Source organism: Hyperolius riggenbachi, chromosome 3, assembly GCF_040937935.1.
Source record: "Hyperolius riggenbachi isolate aHypRig1 chromosome 3, aHypRig1.pri, whole genome shotgun sequence".
In the NCBI taxonomy this organism is placed as follows: Eukaryota; Metazoa; Chordata; class Amphibia; order Anura; family Hyperoliidae; genus Hyperolius; species Hyperolius riggenbachi.
The window spans coordinates 359,067,644-359,090,907 of NC_090648.1; the positions used below are offsets into that span (position 1 = coordinate 359,067,644).

Below are 23,264 nucleotides of genomic sequence, written 5' to 3' on the forward strand. Positions count from 1 at the left end.
GCACAAAATCAGTCATACAGCGCCCCCTGATGGTCTGTTTGTGAAAATCATTTCTCATGTAAAAGGGGGTATCAGCTACTGATTGGGATAAAGTTCAATTCTAGGTTGGAGTTTCTCTTTAACACTCAGTCGGCCGCCACCAACAAAGTGTCATCACCCCAGGGCTCAGCGGTGTGGACATTTTTTTGTGTGTCTGCCTCAGATGAGAGCAATGCCATCTGTACTCTCTGCCACCAAAAATTGAGCCGTGGAAAGACCAAGACCCGCAAAGGGACAACTACCTTATGAAGGCACATGATTAAAAAGCACAAACTGCAATGGGATGACCACCTGAGGGAAAGCAGCACACAAAAGCAAATCCACACACCGTAGTGGAAGATATGCAATTATTTCTCAAAAAAGGCGATACTCAAACTGTACCGTGATGTTGAAAGGCAAGTGGTGTCATCTCTGGGACCATCTGACCACGTGGTCTGCAAAGCACGGTCAGGCCTGCCCGAAGACTAAGTCAGTCTCAACACACAGCATCTCTGCTTGCACGCTGTGTGATTGCCTGCCCCAAAACTAAGTCGCTCCCCACACAGCATCTCTGCCTGCAGGCCACTTGACTGCCTTCTCTGCCACCACCAACAGGGTCCAGGACTCCAGGCGGATTCCTGAACTTTTAAGCAGCGGCCACTATACTAATTTTTCTGGTGCGTGTACATGCCTGCCTAATTTTTCTGGCTGCACTGCGGCTGCAACAACAAAACAAAAGGCATGTACATATGCCAATCCACCTTAGTGATCATTACCTTGCAGCGAAGGGGCTTGCGTATCACAATGAAGCAATGACCGTCGGCTATAGGAGTGTCTTGGGGGGGGGGCACACCCAAGATAATAAGGTTGTTGCTTAATTGTGGACAGACCAAATTCGATCAGCTGGACAATCACCTCAGCCTGGTGACCATATGGGCTTGAAAACTGCTATCGCCTGCACTCTCACCATGGTGCGCACCAGTCCAGCACGGCCATCACAACAAAAACAGCTGTTTGCGGTGCGTTACAAAGTGAGTTTGGTGTGTCAGTGTGAAGCAGTACTCTAATTACACTCCCTGATTGAGGGCCTCAGAGGTTGTCTAAGGGAATATTGGGAGCAACAACACCGTGAAGTCCAAAGAACACACAAGACAGGTCAGGGATCAAGTTATTGAGAAATGTAAAGCAGGCTTAGGCTACAAAAAGATTTCCAAAGTCTTGAACATCCCACGGAGCACTGTTCAAGCAATCATTCAGAAATGGGAGTATGGCACAACTCACAGGCCAAACAAGGAGAGCGCTGATCAGAAATGCAGTCAAGAGGCCCATGGTGACTCTGGATGAGCTGCAGAGATCTACAGCTCAGGTGGGAGACTCTGTCCACAGGACAACTATTAGCACTGTACAAAGTTGGCCTTTATGGAAGAGTGGCAAGAAGAAAGGCATTGTTAACAGAAAGCATAAGAAGTCCGGTTTGCAGTTTGCCACAAGCCATGTGGGGGACACAGCAACCATGTGGAAGAAGGTGCTCTGGTCAGATGAGACCAAAATGGAACTTTTTGGCCAAAATGCTATGTGTGGCGGAAAACTAACACTGCACATCACTCTGAACACACCATCCCCACTGTCAAATATGGTGGTGGCAGCATCATGCTCGGGGGGTGCATCTCTTCAGCAGGGACAGGGAAGCTGGTCAGAGTTGATGGGAAGATGGATGGAGCCAAATACAGGGCAAACTTGGAAGAAACCTCTTGGAGACTGCAAAAGACTTCAGACTGGGGCGGAGGTTCACCTTCCAGCAGGACAATGACCCTAAACATAAAGCCAGGGCAACAATGGAATGGTTTAAAACAAAAACATATCTATGTGTTAGAATGGCCCAGTCAAAGTCCAGATCTGAATCCAATAGAGAATCTGTGGCAAGATCTGAAAACTGCGGTTCACAAACGCTGTCCATCTAATCTGACTGAGCTGTTTTGCAAAGAAGAATGGGCAAGGATTTCAGTCTCTAGATGTGCAAAGCTGGTAGAGACATACCCTAAAAGACTGGCAGCTGTAATTGCAGCGAAAGGTGGTTCTACAAAGTATTGACTCAGGGTCCCGAATAATTACGCACACCCCACTTTGCAGTTATTTATTTGTAAAAAAATGTTTGGAATCATGTACGGTTTTCGTTCCACTTCTCCTGTGTACACCACTTTGTATTGGTCTTTCACGTGGAATTCCAATAAAATTGATGCATGTTTGTGGCAGTAATATGACAAAATGTGGAAAACTTCAAGGGGGCCGAATACTTTTGCAACCCACTGTAATTTCAGGTCCTCCTAATCCCACTTGCACATTCCTAGATTCTGAACAAATGAACTCATATTAGTTATTACATATGGAAGTCACTGGAGATTATACCCATTATGCTGTGCAAAACCAGGAAGTAAACCTACAGTCATGAAGAAAGACCAAAAAACAACTCAAAGAAATAATTCACAATAAATATAAAAGATATATCCCCTGCTCACCAATGAAATTGTATAAATCTGCTCTTTTACATCTTTGAACAAAAACATATACACAAACTTACCATTACCACAGGCCAACTAAAAATACACAAACATTGCAAATACTCCAAATAGTGTACTAGGGAAAATGTACTACAACATGTGATCCTCATCTCATAAAATAATAAAGACTACATTATTCATGTATATAATTTAATTAGCAAGTGCCTGGATTTGTTATAACTTTGATAAACTTCACTGCGTCTATACATCCCAGCCAGCACTGAGGCAAGATACCTGAAACTATTAACCCCTTATAATCTGCAAGCATGTTTCCAATACTGCCCTGCTGTTAAATTATATGTTTTAGCACATTAACAGCAGCACCTTGTGGGGAAGATGCATAGAGATAATTGCTCCAGGTATCTTGCCTCATACATGCCCACGGTTATTTATCATGCCCACTTATTGATCATTTCTTCTACAGACAGAAGGTTTGGATTTGACTACAACTTTGCTGGGTAGACAAAGCATTTATGACCTTAAAAAAATGCCAGCTTAAGAGGGTCAAATATTGGGATAGACTTATATACGAGGTTGACTTATATTCGGGTATATACGTTATTTAATGCTATAAATGTACTTCAGTGAATGCACACATTTATCCAAAAAATACAGCTCTTTGGGCTCGTTCACACTAGGGGCGTTTTCTGCCTTTTTTCAAAGTGCAGGCGATTTTTACAATCTCCCACAAAACGCATGTGCAATGAATTTCTATGAGAAAGTTCATATCAGCGCGGTATCTGTGCGTTCAGCAAAGCGTTGCCTGTACCATTTTTGGGGCATTTTTGCTAGGGATGGGACGACGAATCCGGCGAATCCACGAATCCCTCGAATATTGGGAAATATTCGAGATTCGTGGATTCGAATCCCGACGCCATTTTCCACTTTGCGAATCCGCCGAATCCCGACGCTGCATCGCCGCGCATCCGCCGCTCGCACTCGTCCTCCTTCGACCCCCCCCGCGTCTCCTCTGCCCGCCCCGCGCCTCCTCCGCCCGCCCACATACATTGTATCAACTCACCTGTCCAGTGGAGCGCAGAGCGGCAGACCTCTCGCTCACTTCCTGGTTCCCTCTAGTGACGGCTTTTACAATGACGTCATCAGTAAAAGCCGGTCCGGCCACTAGAGGGAACCGAGAAGTAATGACGAGGTCTGCCACTCTGCGCTCCACTGGACAGGTGAGTTGATACTTATGCATGGGTGAGCGAGGAGGCACGGGGGACGGAGGAGGCCGTGGGGGGGGGGGGGAGGAGGCACAAGGGGGGAGCGACACCTACCTACCTACCCCTATACCTACCTAAAGGCCCCCTATACGTACCTACCGGCCACTATACCTACCTACCTACAGGCCCCTATACCTACCTAAAGGCCCCCTATATGTACCTACCTACCTAAAGGCCCCTATACCTACCTAAAGGCCCCTATACGTGCCTACCTACCTAAAGGCCCCTATACCTACCTACCTACCTACCTAAAGGCCCCTATACCTACCTAAAGGCCCCCTATACGTGCCTACCTACCTAAAGGCCCCTATACCTACCTACCTACCTAAAGGCCCCTATACCTACCTACCTACCTAAAGGCCCCTATACCTACCTACCTACATACCTACCTATACTTAAGGCCCTATACCCTGCTACCTATACTGAAGGTCCCTTTAACTACCTACCTACCTACAGGCCACTATACCTACCTACCGGCCACTATACCTACCTACCTACAGGCCACTATACCTACCTAAAGGCCCCCTATACGTACCTACCTACCTACCTAAAGGCCCCTATATCTACCTACCTACCTAAAGGCCCCTATACGTACCTACCTACCTACCTACCTACAGGCCCCTATACCTACCTACAGGCCTCTATACCTACCTACCTACTTAAAGGCCCCCTATACGTGCCTACCTACCTAAAGGCCCCTATACCTACCTACCTACCTAAAGGCCCCTATACCTACCTACCTACATACCTACCTATACTTAAGGCCCTATACCCTGCTACCTATACTGAAGGTCCCTTTAACTACCTACCTACCTACAGGACACTATACCTACCTACCTACTGGCCATTATACCTACCTACCTACAGGCCACTATACCTACCTAAAGGCCCCCTATACGTACCTACCTACCTACCTACCTAAAGGCCCCTATACCTACCTACCTAAAGGCCCCTATACCTACCTACATACCTACCTATACTTAAGGCCCTATACCCTGCTACCTATACTGAAGGTCCCTTTACCTACCTAAAGGCCCCTATACCTACCTACATACCTACCTATAATTAAAGCCTCTATATACCCTGTTACCTATACTGAAGGCCCATATACCCTGCTACCTATACTGAAGGCCCATATACCCTGCTACCTATACTGAAGGCCCATATACCTTTCTACCTATACTGCAGGCCCCTATACCTTGCTACCTATACTGAAAGCTACCAATATTGAAGGCACCCATACCTAGCTAGCTATACTGAAGGCACCTTTACCTCGCTACCTATACTGCGGGCAACTATACCACGGATCGCACAATTCTTATGTGCAGGATTCGTTAGATTCGGGATTCGAAAGGTTCAAGATATTCGAGAACCTTTTCAGATTCGGATTCGAAAAAATTGTGGATTCGTCCCATCCCTAATTTTTGCTATAATGGAATGTATAGGAAGAGCACTAAATGCTCACAAAACCGCTTTATGCGGCGATTGCATTCACTTTTTTTTTTTTTTTTTAGAATAAATACATTGTATTTATTCTTTTCCAGGTCAAAGAGTTCACATTTTGACTTCTGTCAGGGAGTGAATTACAAAATCGCTCTGGAAAAGCGCTTAGAAAAGCACTTTTAACAGAAACGCAGTGCGCAGTAAAGCGCCTGAAGGGGGGACAAAAAAGTGCACAAAGTTTGCGTTTTTTCGATTCTTTTTTCAACCCAAATAAGTATGTAACTATGATTTTAGGTGTGAATGAGACCTCATACAATAATGCACCATATTTCAGAGCCTGCTTCATCAAGCAAGTACATGAGAGGGAAAAAAAAAAAGTTTTAGTAAAATAAATAACCCTTATATAAAATTATTTAGAAGTTCAAAATAGAATTATATTAGGAACTCCAAACCTTAACTATGTTGGCCCATATTCAATTACTGTAACATTTTCTCCTAGGTGTTATTTTGAAACTCAGCAAGCAAAAAAAAAAAAAAAAAAATACTCAAAATAATGTTGATACTTTTTCATCTATTTTTTGGTACTTTTTACAAAGTGCTGAAAAGTTACTCTAAATTGAAGATGAAAAAATTATCACCTAGGAGAAAACTCAGGAGAAAAAGTTAATTGAATAAAGCCTGTTACGTCACAGTTACAGTTCACATGTACAAGCCCATGAAAAATTACTAATCAAGGATAATCTGACAGATCCTTCGAAGCAACCTAAAAGACTGCTTATTGATTGCCACTAAAAATTAGCAGTCTTTGCTTGACGCCGAGACTGCCTTTATCCAGTACGTTGAATGTGCTATAGTAGAATCCCTCCACAGTAAAAAAAATAAAAATAAAAATATCTCCCAAATTATCCTGTCATCTGCTAACTAAAAAGCTTATAACAGTGTCCAATAGTATGCATATCAACACAGATCCGAGTTGCAGAGTTCTCAGCTCATCCGCAGCTACTGATTGGCTACTGCTATGGCCGAGGGAATTATGAAATAGCCTGCCCAAATTTGCAGCGTTGGAGGATTTTATTTTATCCAGAATACAAAAAGCTACATTACTATACTGTCATGCTTGAAGGTGTATTTAGTAAATTCACAAAAATTACATCATGGCGTGATTGTAATGGTAACTATTCTACTTACTTTTTTGACTAGGATCTTGGACAAGATGCACCACCAGTCAGTATTGTGGTATGTACACATACAGAACACTTTAATACAATTTGCAGACTTTTAATCATTTACTAAGGCGTACAGTATCTGTTCAATACTTGAAAAGAAAACCACTAAGGGATCAGACACACTGTAAACACTTTACTGAATGTTTTTTTGGCTATCAGAGCTTTCTGAGAGCTTTTTAAAAAACACTCCCATTGACTTACATTAAAATCACAGCATTTTTAAAAAGTGCTCAAAGTTCTGATGGTCAAAAAGCACTCAGAAAAGTGCTTATATTGTGTCTGAACCTTTAGAGAAAAAGTAAAACATATTCTCTCCAACTCCATTTATTGTCAGTCCACCCTAACCAATGTTTCTTTGCTAATCCATTCCCAGTTCATCCCCATTTTAAATCCATATCTCACCCTCAAATTGCTATCTATTTCCTCAGCATTTTCAGTTTCCTTAACCATTCCCATCCTAATCCATGTCCCACTCCGTTTAACCACTTCAGGACCTCAGGGTTACACCCCCCCCCCCCCCCCCCCTATTGACCAGGTGATTTTTCACAATACAGAGCTGTGCAGCTTTGCCAGGTTGCTGCACAACCCTACAACTCATCACACAACTGAATCTGAGCTTCTTTTGTTGTCTTTAATAGGACACTTTGTCGGTGGTCTCTGATCGCTGCTGCGATCTTTGTTTTTTTATTATCATTATATTATTAACAAACGGGAGGCTTTTCCCTCCCTTCTTCCTCCCTCTCCACTGTGCCGTCCTGATGACCATAGAAGGGCGATCGGCATTCATCCCCGCCTCTCAAGGGCATCAGCCTATGAGAGGGTTTCATTCCTCAGTCATTCCGGGGGGGCAGCCGAGTGTCTGCCGTACAGCGATGCAAGAGATCGCATCACTGTACAAACATAAACAAAGGGGATTTATTTCCCCTTTTGGCAGAGAACAGCCAGCTAGCCGCGATTGCAGCTAGTAGGCTGATCCGCTCCGCTCCGTGAACCAGCAGGGAATGATCACACATGCGCGCCCGCGTTCCCTGCTAAACTGCAGTTCCAGGCGTCAGGCAGTACTGGGGCTGCCACCGAGGTCATGCCCATCGGTATGACACGGAAGTTAGGTAGTTAAAGTGATTTACAATGCATCCGGAAAGTATTCACAATGCATTCCTTTTTCCAAATGTTACAGCTTCATATTAAAATGGATTAAATTCATTCCCCCCCCCCCCCCCCCCAGTATTCTACACACAACACCCCATAATGACAACATAAAAAAAGTTTACTTGAAGTTTTGGCAAATGTATATGTTACGGCCAGAACCCGAAGTGTGGCCACTTCTAGTTCTGGCCGGCCACTTCGGGTTCTGGCCGGCCAATGCGCGAAGTGGCCGCAGTGCAGCGGCCAATGTTAGAAATGGAATGTTTCCTTTTAATATGAATGTAGTTTTCCTGGCCGTCTCTGGCCAAATGTAGCAAAAAAAAAAAAACAGTTCGTTCATTGAATGAGATGAAGCCGCCCGGCTTCTGCTCCGCCTCCTCTCCTCCGCCCCTGCCTCTCTCTCTCTTCTCCCCGACACTGGCAGCGGGGGACATGCGTGTCCCCTCCAGAGTCGTTCGTCGCGGCAGGCAATCCTGTTGTTCGTCCCTGCAGAGCGGGGGCTGGCAGAAGCAATGTCTGCAGCCTCCCCGCTCTGCTTTCCTGGCACCACGAACGACTCTCGGGGACACGCGTGTCCCCGCCGGCTGCCCGAAGAAGATAGAGAGAGAGAGAGAGAGAGAGAGAGGCAGGGGCGGAGGAGAGGAGGCGGAGCAGAAGCCGGGTGGCTTCATTTCATTCAATGAACGAACTGTTTTTTTTTTTGCTACATTTGGCCAGAGACGGACAGGAAAACTACATTCATATTAAAAGGAAACATTCCATTTCTAACTTTGGCCGCTGCGCTGCGGCCACTTCGCGCATTGGCCGGCCAGAACCCGAAGTGGCCGGCCAGAACTAGAAGTGGCCACACTTCGGGTTCTGGCCGTAACATATATAAAAAACAAAATTGAGAAATCACATGTACATAAGTATTCACAGCCTTTGCTCATCATTACTTTGTGGATGCATCTGTGGCAGCAATTACAGCCTTAAAGTGAACCTGCAGACTAAAAATGTACTCACCAGCACTGAAAAAGCTTGGTGTTTCTTTAATAGTTTCACAGAATGAGAACTTTGTTTTTCTTATCCAAGCCTCATTTTTAGCTACACAGAAGAAAACTGCCCGGGCATTTTTCCCCTGATGCTGTGCAAAGCATGATGAGATTTCTGATGTTCTCCTTCTGCTGTTTTGCCGCAAATGTATTTTTGGTTTTGTTTTTTTATTTTGAATTTGAGATTTGAAGCCTAGCGCGCGCAGCTGGGAGGGGTGATCATGACACACGACAGTTGGAGCTGTGTCTCATGCTCCCCTGTCACCTCCTTTCAACCAAAAAGATGGCTGCCCCATGAAATTGCAAACATTTGCCTGTTTTTTTTAAACATGGTGGGTTAGAGATTATATTATCCATTTTAATTAACATAACAAATGTAACTTAATGACAGTATTTTTGTTTAGGCTGACGTTCCTCTTTAAGTCTTTTTGAATATGCTGCCACAAGCTTGGAATACCTACTGTTGGGCAGTTTCACCCATCAATTTTTGCAGCTCTGACAGAGTGACCAACCATCAGGTTCTTAGTCACCTCCTGAATTAAGGCCCATCTCCTAGGATCGCTCAGTTTAGGAAAGAGGTTCGACCCTCTTCCATTTACAGATAATACGGGAAAAAAAAAAAATGCAGAAAAAGGGCGCCCGATAAATACCGCTAACAACATTACAGTTTTTGAAGTATGTTATCGATGTAGAAGCTTGCAAATTATTGTTTTTGCCATATTTCATTTGTATGTACAGATTTTACGTTATCAAAGATATTATTGCTTCTTTGTGTAAAAGCGCGTTTTTGCAGAGAGAGTGGGTAGGGTTAGGCACCGGCCGGTGGTTAGTTTTAGGCAACAACAGGGGGGTGGATGGGGTTAGGCACCACTGGGGGTGGTGGTTAGGGTTAGGCACCACCAGGGGAGTGGTTAGCTTCACCACAAGGGGAGGGCTCTGTGTGAGAGTAGGGTTGGGTTAAGCTGTATTGTTGAATTGCGTAACGATTGTTAACACTAATATCTTTTCGTTATCTCCCATCTGTTTTTAAAATGGTATATATCGCTAACCAAGTTCAACAACGAGGTTTATAGTTAAGATTTTGTTATCCACTGGCGGCATTTCGTTATCCAGCCCGGCCCTTTTTTCCTGTCGCCCTTTTTCATGCACACTTTAATTTGCTGTGAGGATGCAGACTTCAGCAAAAACCTTGAAAGATATTGTAAAAATTATTACTTTGTCCACAAGTAAAATCAGCATTTTGACTGAAGCTGAGATTCAATACACAAAGCAGATAAGAAGCAAGTAGTAGACATACTGAATATTTATAAAAATATATCATTTTTTCCAGTTACTGTATAAGTAACTGTAGCCCTGGGCATGAATGGCCTCATACAGTATGTGCTTCATATTAATATTTTTAAGTGTGTTTAATTTTATTCTTTGATTTCTATCTTAGAAACGTGCCCTAGCAGATGTGGTACCAGATGTAGGTTTGGTATGTATTTATGGTGTTTAGTATGTGATTACAGCATATATGAGATAGAGACAAGGGAGCACAGTTTTGCAAGAGGTGAAACTGTACTCTCTTGTGTTTTAGGAGGGGGTCGTGGCAAGAGGATTAACTTACCTGTATGACTGCCTCTTGCCGCAGCGCTCCATGCTGCGCTGCATTCTCCCAACACTTCCTCCTTCACAGTCAGAACTTTCACTGTAAAGGAAGGAGTATTGGGCGGATAGACTGCAGCATGGAGTGCCACAGCAAGAGGTGGTCATACAGGTAAGTTAATCATCTTTGCCACAACCCCCTCAAACATGAACAGGTACAGTTTCACTTGTTGCTGAACTATGCTCGGCCATCCCCAGTATGATATAGGTGCATGTAAATATGTCTGTTTGTTACATACGGTATGTCATAAATTACCCCATTAAATCATACAGCACCATCAGAATTTCTATGGCAAGCAAAATACTAAAAACCCTTAACAGAAATCACAGCCTTACGCATTTAAAAAAAGGAGGTATTTATAGGTCACCCTCTCTAGCATATATATGCTGTATATAGATAGATAGATAGATAGATAGAGAGATAGGAGAGAAAAGGGAGAGATGGCTCAAACCTCTGATATTAGGTTCGTGAACCTCAAGCGCAAACTTCCGCAAAAGTTTGCGTTCGCGCGAACCGCAATAGACTTCAATGGGCAGGCGAACTTTCAAAACTTCAAACACTAATTCTGTCCACAAAAGTGATGGAAAAGATGTTTCAAGGGGTCTAACACCTGGAGGGGGACATGGCGGAGTGGGATACATGCCAAAAGTCCCGGGGAAAATTACGGATTTGACGCACAGCAGGGTTTTAAGGGCAGAAATCACATTGCAATGCTAGATTGGAGGCCTAAAGTGCTTTATGCTGTGGCTGGATGGTGTAATGGTTAGGGCTCTGCCTCTGACACAGGAGACCAGGGTTCGAATCTCGGCTCTGCCTGTTCAGTAAGCCAGCACCTATTCAGTAGGAGACCTTAGGCAAGTCTCTCTAACACTGCTACTGCCTATAGAGCGCGTCCTAGTGGCTGCAGCTCTGGTACTTTGAGTCCGCCAGGAGAAAAGTGTGATATGTTATTTGTCTTGTTTTGTCTTGTCTTTAAAACCAGGCGATGGCAGTTTTCAAGCCCATATGGTCGCCGGGCTGAGGTAGCTCAATGACAGAACAGTCACTGTCCAGCTGATCGAATTTGGCCTGTCCACAATGAACAGTGGGAGACATAGCAGTGCTTTTAAACAAAACTTATACCTGAATGATTTGTTTGCATTGATGTGCAGAGCTCCAATAAATACTGGACTAAATTACACACCTAGCACTCATAGGCAAAAAGGGGGCGTAGCTTCAGTGAGGGGTAAACTTATACCTGAATGATTTATCTGCATTGATATGCAGAGCTCCAATAACTACTGGACTAAATTACACACCTAGCACTCACTACAAAGGGGGGGGGGGGGGAGGAGGTGTTAGCTTCAGTGATAATATGTGCACAGATTATTACCTAATAGACTTCCCCACGGCAGTGCCGTACCCCCTCGGGGAAGACCTAACGCTAATCTAGCGATAAAAACACAATATTAATTGTGCTGCTAATCATAAAAATGGTATACACATTTCATAAAACAAACAGACAAGTGACAGCGCTCAAGGATGCATCTGAATTGTAAGCCAACAGATGACTGTGCTGGACTGGTGCACACAATGGCGAGAGTGCAGGTGATGGTGGTTTTCAAGCCCATATGGTCGGGCTGAGGTAGCTCAATGACAGAACAGTGACTGTCCAGCTGATTGAATTTGGTCTGTCCACAATGAAGGAACGACCTTATTATCTTGGGTCAGGTGTGCCCCCCAACACACTCATATAGCCGGTCATTGCTTCATTGTGATAAGCAAGCCCCTTCACCTCGGCAAGATAACGATCACGAAGGGGAATTGACACATGCACATGCCTTTTGTTTTGTTGTTGCAGCCGCAGTGCAGCCAGAAAAATAAGGCAGGCATGTACATGCACCAGAATTTTTTTTTATTGTTTTTGTTAGTGGCCGCTGCTAGCAGCCTTATAATCTTGGGTGTGCCCCCCAACAAACGCATATAGGTCATTGCTTCATTGTGATACGCAAGCCCCTTCAACGCGGCAAGGTAACGATCATGAAGGAGAATTGACACTTGTACATGCCTTTTGTTTTGTTGTTGCAGCCACAGTGCAGCCAGAAAAATTAGGCAGGCAAGTACACGCACCAGAAAAATTACTATAGCGGCCGCTGCTAGCAGCGGCCTTAAAAATTCAGGAATCCGCCTGGAGTCCTGAACCCTGTTGGTGGTGGCGGAGAAGGCAGTCAAGCGGCCTGCAGGCAGAGATGCTGTGTGGGGACAGACTTTGTTTTGGTGCGGGCAGTCACATGCCGTGCAGGAAGAGATGCTGTGTGTGGGGACTGACTTAGTCTTCGGGCAGGCAGTAGCCTTCCGGGATCCATGCCTCATTCATTTTGATAAAGGCGAGGTACTGAACAATTTGTTGACCTTGGAGACTTCTCTTCTCACTGACAATGCATCCAGCTGCGCTGAAGGTCCTTTCTGAAGGACGCTTGAGGCAGAGCAAGCCAGAAGTTGGATGGCAAATTGTGACAGCTCTGGCCACAGGTCAAGCCTGCGCACCCAGTAATCGAGGGGTTCATCGCTGCTCAGAGTGTCTAAATCCGCAGTTAAGGCCAGGTAGTTGGCTACCTGCCGGTTGAGGCGTTGGTGGAGGGTGGATCCGGAAGAGTTAAGGCGATGCGTTGGACTAAAGAATGTCCGCATGTCCGACATCACCATGAGATTGCAAGAGGGTCCTGTCCTTGCCTGCGTGGACATGGGAGGAGGAGGAAGATTACTGGGAGTGGCACCTTTATTCCGTTGTGCTGTGACCCTTAAACGCACTGTAAAGCATATTTTCCAGCTTTATCGTAAGAGAACAGAGGCGCCAGAAGGATAAAAGGTAATACAAATTTTAAAATTTGCTGGGAGGCAGTGGTGGACTTGCCTCCGGAAAGCAGACTCAAAATACTGTCTGAATTAAACAAATACATTTATTATTGGTACCCCAAAAGATGCAACGCGTTTCGCAGGCACAGCCCGCTTCATCAGGCAATAAGATAGAGGACAAACTGTGGACAAAGACAAAAGACGTTGCTGTAGCGAGCCACATAAAATTAACTAAGTATGTAGTATCATACAAATTGTATGCAACATTTTCACAATATAAACACTGGATATAAGGTTGCACAATTAAAACAAGGTTCACAGACCCTAGCGTCATAAAATCCACACAAAAAAAGTCAGTACATCTTGTAGCCTAAGGAATAATTCAATTTAGTGTAGGAGGCAAGAAAGTGCAGAGTGCCAATTATGTAGTGCAAAATATTGCTAATAAGGTGCCATAGTGTAGCAGCACAAGATGTGTGACCGCAGATACAATTAATTGTAAAGTGCAGCAGTATAGGGCAAGTATAAGTAAAAATGCATTGCATAAAAGTATGTAGTATCATGCAAAGTGTATGCAACATTTTCACAATATAAACACTGGCTACAAGGTTGCACAATTAGAACAAGGACTACAGACCCTAGCATCATAAAATCCACAAAAAAGTCATTGCATCTTGTTGCCTAAGGACAAATTCAATTTTGTATAGGAGGCAAGAAAGTGCAGAGTGCTAACTATGTAGTGCAAAATATTGTTAATAATAAGGTGCAGTAGTGTAGCAGCACAAAATGAGTGACCGCAGAAAAAAATCGTAAAGTGCAGCAGTATAGGGCAGATATAAGTAAAAATGCATTGCATAAAAGTATGTAGTATCATGCAAATTGTATGCAACATTTTCACAAAATAAACACTGGATATGAGGTTGCACAATTGAGACAATTGAGTGCTAACTATGTACTGCAAAATATTGCTAATAAAGTGCTGAAGTGTGGCAGCACAAACTGAGTGACCGCAGAAAAAATAATCGTAGTGTGCAGCAGTATACGGCACAGATTAATAGAAATACATTGCATAAAAGTCACTTGCATAAAAGTTGTAGTGCGGCAGGGTATAGTGAATATAAGCAAGGGATTGTGAAATATATTTTAGGATAAAATTGTAAAATAAGAAATAGTAGTAGTCTTACCAGTAGCTCGTCAGTAGCACGAATGGCACCTCTGTGATGAAGTGAGGACACTTCATGCTTTATATATGGTGCCTGGGATGTGTCTGCCAATGGAAGGAAGCAGAGGGTGTAGGGTGGGCGGGGCAGAGATACGTGGAGGGGGACAGGCAGCCAATCGGCTGTTGCCAAATGTAATGTGGCCATTTGTATTGAAAACTACTATAGTAGTGTGTTGCTGCCATCATGTGGTTATTAAACGGTATGGCACCTAGTGAATTAAATAGGGGAAAAAAAATCGTCATTCTTAATCGGTCTGATTATCTGGAGGAAGCGGCCAGACTCCTAGGAGATCCAACACATTACGAGACAATAGCTATTGGCCCCACCCCTTCTCTAAACAGTAAACTCAACGCTTTTATCAACAATGCCTTTCTAAATAATATTATTACAAAGAATGAAAATTTTTTTATCAATACTCAACCCAAAACTCCCCTATCTACTATCTACCAAAGATACATAAGAACTTACACAAACCACCAGGCAGGCCCATCATCTCGGGCATCGACTCCATCACCAGTAACTTATCAAAATTTCTAGATCAACACCTACAACCCCACGTTCAGTCTCTGGATTCCTTTCTCAAAGACTCTCAACATCTGATACTATTACTACATAACATCACCTGGCAGCCTGATTTTGTCTGGCTAACATGCAATGTCACTGCTCTGTACACCAATATTCCCCACTCCTTTGGTCTCACCTCCCTACAACACTTCCTTGCCTCTGATACTTCCATGCCACACACACAACAAGCCTTTCTAATACAGTGTGGCGAATTTATTTTGAACAACAATATTTTCACTTTCAATGATAAAATATACCATCAGACCAGCGGCACAGCGATGGGGAGCTTCTTTGCCCCATCCTATGCCAATCTCACCATGGGCTATCTAGAACATCTCAATTTGACCACCAACAATCCAAATTCACATAACATTTTTTATAAACGATACATTGATGATCTCATCTTTATTTGGAGGGGGGACACCACACACATTCCTCACTTTGTCAGTTACCTTAACTCCAACACAGCCGGTCTCCAGTTCACACACCACCACCACACATCCTCCATAGAATTCCTAGACCTGACACTTTATATTGACATGAACCACATCAAAACCAAAACTTACTTCAAGCCGGTTGATGCGAACAATTACATTCACCTTGACAGCTTCCATCACCATCCCTGGATCACCAATACACCTTATAGCCAATACAGAAGAATTTACAGAAACTGTACAGATCCACAACAATATGAAATTCTATCCAATATACTCACCCAAAAGTTCACGGCTCACAAATACCCCAAAAAATTAATCAAGGATGCCAAATACAAAGCCAAAATACCGAAGTCCGCCACCAGTCTCTCCACCCCCTCCAACACAGAAGGTCCACCTAGATTTATTACATGTTACAATGCCCAACACGTGCAAATACGAAACATCATTAAGAACAGGTGGGACATCCTTATGCAAGATCCATTCCTCCAGCCTCTACTACCCCACGAACCAGCGATCACCTATAGAAGAGCGCCAAATCTCAAAAACATTCTGGCCCCCAGTCGACTCTCTGCGCCACACCCCACTCATAATACCCCACCCCAACAGGCTCCAGGTTGTTATCCATGCAACAAACCTCGTTGTACAGCCTGCAAATTCATCCAGCCAGACACCTCCTTTACTTCTTACATTACCCATATCCAGTATCCGATCAATAGACACCTCTCATGTGAATCCAAGTATGTCATTTACCTCATTTCATGCCCCTGCCGGCTCCAGTACGTGGGGCGGACCACCCAAATGGCACGCAGCAGGATTGGGCAGCACAAAAGAATCATCATTAACAAATTTCCCCTTCACAGCGTCTCACGTCACTTTTCCACCCATCACGACAATGATCCAGATTTTTTTCATATTACATTAATTGACTCAGTACGTGCTCACTTGCCGGATGCCCTTGATCATCTCAGAAAATGTGAAATGTATTGGATACAAATTCTGAAAACCCTCGTCCCTGAGGGACTAAACGAGCAACTCGAAAAAAGTCACTAAATTCACTATCATATCTAGCAGTGTTTTATTCATTTCTGCCGCTCTCTTTTATCAAAACTCTTTTATCATACCTTTTAATGATATTTATTTAATGATGATTATATAAATATTGTGTGTATATTGTGTATGTTTATTTTTATCTCATTTTTATGTTTGTGCTATATATTGCATCCTCCGACTAAAATTCTTACAAATACAGAAGTGGGCATTTGAACTAAAATCTATGCAAGATGCTAAAATTGTGGTATGGGTGCTGTGTGTTTTTTTTTTTTTTTTCCCTATTTAATTCACTAGATGCCATACCGTTTAATAACCACATGATGGCAGCAACGCACTACTATAGTAGTTTTCAATACAAATGGCCACATTACATTTGGCAACAGCCGATTGGCTGCCTGTCCCCCTCCACGTATCTCTGCCCCGCCCACCCTACACCCTCTGCTTCCTTCCATTGGCAGACACATCCCAGGCACCATATATAAAGCATGAAGTGTCCTCACTTCATCACAGAGGTGCCATTCGTGCTACTGACGAGCTACTGGTAAGACTACTACTATTTCTATTTTACTATTTTATCCTAAAATATATTTCACAATCCCTTGCTTATATTCACTATACCCTGCCGCACTACAACTTTTATGCAATTGACTTTTATGCAATGTATTTCTATTAATCTGTGCCGTATACTGCTGCACACTACGATTATTTTTTTCTGCGGTCACTCAGTTTGTGCTGCCACACTTCAGCACTTTATTAGCAATATTTTGCAGTACATAGTTAGCGCTCTGCACTTTCTTGCCTCCTGCATAAAATTGAATTTTTCTGCAGAATTCACTGACTTTTTTGTGGATTTTATACCGCTAGGGTCTGCCAACCTTGTCTCAATTGTGCAACCTCATATCCAGTGTTTATTTTGTGAAAATGTTGCATACAATTTGCATGATACTACATACTTTTATGCAATGCATTTTTACTTATATCTGCCCTATACTGCTGCACTTTACGATTTTTTTTCTGCGGTCACTCATTTTGTGCTGCTACACTACTGCACCTTATTATTAGCAATATTTTGCACTACATAGTTAGCACTCTGCACTTTCTTGCCTCCTATACAAAATTGAATTTGTCCTTAGGCAACAAGATGCAATGACTTTTTTGTGGATTTTATGATGCTAGGGTCTGTAGTCCTTGTTCTAATTGTGCAACCTTGTAGCCAGTGTTTATATTGTGAAAATGTTGCATACAATTTGCATGATACTACATACTTTTATGCAATGCATTTTTACTTATACTTGCCCTATACTGCTGCACTTTACAATTAATTGTATCTGCGGTCACACATCTTGTGCTGCTACACTATGGCACCTTATTAGCATTATTTTGCACTACATAATTAGCACTCTGCACTTTCTTGCCTCCTACACTAAATTGAATTATTCCTTAGGCTACAAGATGTACTGACTTTTTTGTGTGGATTTTATGACGCTAGGGTCTGTGAACCTTGTTTTAATTGTGCAACCTTATATCCAGTGTTTATATTGTGAAAATGTTGCATACAATTTGCATGATACTACATACTTAGTTAATTTTATGTGGCTCGCTACAGCAACGTCTTTTGTCTTTGTCCACAGTTTGTCCCCTATCTTATTGCCTGATGAAGCGGGCTGTGCCTGCGAAACGCGTTGCATCTTTTGGGGTACCAATAATAAATTTGTTTAATTCAGACAGTATTTTTGAGTCTGCTTTCCGGAGGTAAGTCCACCACTGCCTCCCAGCAAATTTTAAAATTTATATTACCTTTTATCCTGCTGGCGCCTCTGTTCTCTTACGATAATACTGTGTCCACCCCTGGTGGAGGGGTGACCTACCCCTACTTTCCTGATCTACAGAGTGACATCTTAATCCTGAGTGAGGACAGGTCTAATCTCCTCACCTGCATCTACAGTGGTTGCCTAAGAGGTAACCCATGTTTGTGAGTATATTCATCTCACACTTACATTTATCCATGGTTTCCAATACATACTACACTATATTGGGCTCTCAGTGTCTCCTATTTATATTTTCCAGCTTGTTGTGCAAGTGCTGCATCCTTTCTGCCTTCTGGTGATTTGGTAACATCTCCGCCACTTTGTGCTTATACAGAGGGTCTAGGAACATACCCACCCAGTACTGGTCATTTCCCTTGAGTTTTTTTATACGGGGGTCCCTCAACAGGATGGACAGCATGAAAGACGCCATCTGCACAAAGTCGGATGCCGACGAACTATCTATCTCCTCTTGCTCTTCCTCTGTGATGTCAAGTAAGTTCTCCTCCCCCCAGCCATGAACAATACCACGGGAAAGGTGAGCAGCACAAGCCCCCTGTGACGCCTGCTGCGGTTGTCCTTCCGCCTCCTCCTTCAAAGCCACCTTTCTCCTCTGACTTCTCTTCCCCACATGACTCTTCCTCCTCCTCCCCCTCCTCTGTGCTGCCGCAGGTGTTGAGGAAACATCTGGTTTTGCTGATGATTGTTCCCACTCTTCTTCCTGTTCCTGTTCACGCTTCTCCACAGCTTGATCCACCACTCAACGCACCGCACGCTCCAGGAAGAAAGCATATGGGATCAAGTCACTGATGGCACCTTCACTGCGACTCACCAGGTTTGTCAACTCCTGAAACAGACGCATGAGCCTGCAGGCATTATGCATGAGTGTCCAGTACTTCGGCCAGAAAAACCTCAGCTCTCACTGTAGTTGTACAGATACTCGTTGACAGCTTTCTCCTGTTGTATCAGGCGTTCAAACATGAGGAGCATTGAATTCCAATGAGTCGGGCTATCGCAAATCAAGCACCTCACCGACAAGTTGTTTCTCTGCTGAATATTGGCCAAGCGTGCCATGGCCGTGCAGGACTGCCTGAAATGCCCACACACCTTCCTGGACTGCTTCAGGACCTCCTGTAAGCCTAGGTACTTACAAACAAATCTTTGAATTATTAGATTCAGCACATGTGCCATGCAGGGTACATGTGTCAACTTTCCCAAACTCAAAGCTGAAATGAGATTGCTGCCGTTGTCACACACCACGTTGCCTATCCCCAGTTGGTGCGGGGTCAGCCACTGATCCACCTGTTTGTTCAGAGCAGCCAGGAGAGCTGCTCCAGTGTGACTTTCTGCTTTGAGGCAAGACATGTCCAAGATGGTGTGACACCATGCAGCATAGGCCCTGGGGAGCTGTGCTGTGTAGCTGGAGAGGAGATCGCAGCACCAGTAGAGTAGCACTGCCATTCAGCCTAGGAGGACGACAGCGAAGAGGATGTAGCAAGAGGAGTAGGAGGAAATGGAGAGGAGGTGGCAGCAGGCCTGCCTGCAAGCCGTGGAGGTGTCACAACTAGGTTCGCTGCATAGCCACATACTCCCTGCTTGCCGCCAGCAGTCACCAGGTTGACCCAATGTGCTGTATAAGTAATGTACCTGCCCTGACCGTGCTTTGCAGACCAGGCATCTGTGGTCAGATGGACCCTTGACCCAACGCTGTGTGCCAGAGATGACACCAATTGCCTTTCAACATCACGGTACCGTTTGGGTATTGCCTTTTTGAGAAATAATTGCGGCCTGGTATCTTCCACTGCAGTGTCCCAATCGCCACAAATTTTCGGAAGGCCTCAGAGTCCACCAGCTGGTATGGTAACAGCTGACGAGCTAACAGTTCTGCCAAGCCAGCTGTCAAACGCCGGGCAAGGAGGTGACTGGCAGACATTGGCTTCTTCCGCTCAAAGCTTTTCCTCACGGACACCTGGCTGCTGCTGTGGGCAGAGGAGCATGAACCGCTCAAGGTGAGAGGCAGAGTGGAGGAGGGTGGCTGTGAAGGTGCAAGGGAGGATGCGGAGAAGGAGGGTGGCTTTGCTTTTGTGTGCTGCTTTTCCTCAGGTGGTCTTCACATTGCAGTTTGTGCCTTTTCTCCATGTGCCTTTATAAGGCAGTTGTCCCTACGCGAGTCTTGGTCTTTCCAAGGCTCAATTTTTGGTGGCAGAGAGTACAGATGGCATTGCTCTCATCTGAGGCAGACACACACAAAAAATTCCACACCGCTGAGCACTGGGTTGATGGCACTTTGGTGGTGGTGGCGCCAGCAGCTGACCTTGAAGGACATGTTGGCTGGCTGCCCATAGGTGGTGATACATGCCACCAGACACTGCCACGAGCAGTTTATGATGACGAGCTCCCCCTGATTCTTTCAGGAACTTGTCTCCTCCTACTCCTGACTCCCCCTCTGAACTGTCCCCCTGGTCATCATGTCTATTAGGGTCCCACGTGACATCCATGACAGTATCATCATCATCCACAATTTTGCTTGTATCAGACACCGCATAAACTGCACCGACAGCAGGTACTTCATCATCAGTGACTCGTATGCAGTGACTGGTATTAGAATACAATGTGCAGTGCAGGCAGTCACACAGGTCAGGTGGTGCAGTGAAAAGGTAGGCACTGAATCAGCTGGGCCTGGCACAGTATAGTAATTAGCAAGGGCCAGCTGTGACAGACAGGGCTGTATATGACAGGGCCACACAACAACAACAACAACAAAAACACATCACAAGAACATTAGCTCTCAAAAAAGCTGTTTTGGGGTGCTTTTTAGGAATAAATATAAGCAAGGAGCAAGCTCACAAGCCTAACAAGAGCCTAACTAAGCTTTCCCTATCTCTGCAGCAACCTCTCTTCATTCTCTCACTAAAACAGCAGCACACAGAGTGTGCTGGTCCTATTAAATGAAAGTACCTTTCAGGAGCCACTTGCAATGACGTGAATATACTGTAGTTAGGATATAAAGTGCTTTATAACCAGGATAGTTTACTTGTTTTACTTTGTTGCCTGAAAGAGTTAATTTCTAGGCAAGAAAGGGACAGCTTCTGTCTTGTTGGTAGCTTGCCGGGAATATAGTAGACATCACTGGTAAGCAAATTACAGTCATTAATGTTTTCCTTTCAGAATACAACTTCTGAGGGCAGGGAGAGATAAAATACATGAACTATTGACCTTTTTCTAACTCTGGGACACTTTATAGGCTGACACAAAGACTATAAAAAAATTTGATCTACTTTGTAAAATGTTTAAATATAAAAAAAATCTCTGGGATACTTCGAGTCATTTCTAGGAACAGGAGAATAAATACAAGTGTAGGGCTCTGCAGCCTGAGCTATATTGGCACCACATGGTTCATGGTCCAGCCCTCCCCCTCTCCCCCAGAGCCCTTGACCAACCCATGGACAAGGGGCTCTTCTCTACCTTTAAGAAGGGGACCCCCGAGATGCCTGCCCCCTTCCCCAGGTAAAAAGCGTACAGAGGTACTGACATAGCCCTTACTCATGTCCACAAAGAGAAATAAAAATGCAACCAAGAAAAAAGTCATTTAATGTTCTTAACTATAAATGCTTACCATTCATTAAACCTGAACAATGGAGAATGCTGCATGCATTGATCCCTGTCCCGATGACCAAGGCCAAATATGTGGAATGCCTCCCCAAATAAGTAAAGCAGACCTTTAGAGCATACTTAAAATTTCCTTCAGTGCCCCCTGCTGGTCTTTTAACAGACCAATAAGGATTCCCACCTGCTGTTCCCTGCATATTGAGGATCACACAGGGCAGGGCACCCACATCCGAGTCAGGCAAAAATGGCACAGGAAATTTGCGGCCATTACTATCATAGGCCATAATGTGAATTACAATACAATACAATAACATTTGTAAAGCGCTTTTCTCCCATAGGACTCAAAGCGCATAGCTGTGTCTCAGATTAATACAGGGTTTCAGGCTGGGTTGTGTTACAGAGGAGATAGTCAGATGTTCATGAATGCCAGACTGAAAAATCAGAGTTAGTACCTGCTAACGCTGTTTTGAACAATCCTTCAGGGCAAGGTGAGACGCAGCTCCACCCAACGCAGGAACAAGCAGCACTTCCCCTATAAAACAATCACATGGTTAGTCCACCCTCAGTGCTTTTTATACCAAGTACCCGACAGGTGAACCTCCACTAACCCACATACGTGCCACTATCTGACATAGACAATAACACCCGGGTGGGATCGTTGCCCTGAAGGATTGTTCAAAACAGCGTTAGCAGGTACTAACTCTGATTTTTTCCCACAATCCTTCAGGGCAAGGTGAGACGATTAACAAGTAATACAACCTTAGGGTGGGACCACCGCTTGGAGAATTTTTCTTCCAAACGCTTGGTCATGAGCCGACATTGCATCAATTCGGTAATGGCGAATAAAAGTTGAGAAACTTGACCACGTTGCCGCTTTGCAGATTTGCTCTGGCGAGGCCCCTGCATTATTTGCCCATGATGATGCCACTGCTCTGGTTGAATGGGCCTTAAATGAGGCTGGCGCATCTAACTGCATTGCCTTATATGCTTCTCTAACAGCTAACTTTATCCAATTAGCAATAGAAGACTTTGAAGCTCTCTGACCCGCTGTCTTACCAGAAAATAAAATAAATAAGGAATCAGACTTCCTAATCTCTGACGTCTTTTTTAAATACTGCAAAACACACCTCCTAACATCCAAGGTGTGAAAAATCTTTTCTTTTTCACAACCCGGATTAACACAGAACGTAGGAAGCACAATTTCTTGAGATCTATGAAATTTCGTCATAACCTTTGGACAGAACTTAGGATCTGTTTGTAATACTATTCTATCTTGAAAATCCTGAAAATATGGACTTTTCACCGACAAAGCTTGAATTTCACTAATTCTTCTAGCCGACGTAATTGCCACTAAAAACACTGTTTTCAATGTGAGCAATTTAAGAGAACAATCCCCTAAGGGTTCAAAGGGTTCCTTACATAACCCCTTAAGTACTGTAGATAAATCC

At 44.1% G+C, this 23,264-nt stretch overlaps 1 protein-coding gene across 3 annotated transcripts in view; it reads left to right on the plus strand.

The window, feature by feature from the left end:
- The window catches only part of LOC137561541 (ranaspumin-like), a 123,378-nt gene that overhangs the window by 81,327 nt on the left and 18,787 nt on the right, over window positions 1-23,264 (plus strand). For 2 of the 3 annotated variants that reach the window (XM_068272855.1, XM_068272854.1), the window contains exons 12-13: window positions 6,443-6,478; window positions 10,084-10,122. In XM_068272855.1, coding sequence (XP_068128956.1) covers window positions 6,443-6,478; window positions 10,084-10,122 — 75 coding nt within the window. The remainder of the gene's footprint in view (window positions 1-6,442; window positions 6,479-10,083; window positions 10,123-23,264) is intronic. The other variant, XM_068272856.1, reaches the window with a different exon arrangement.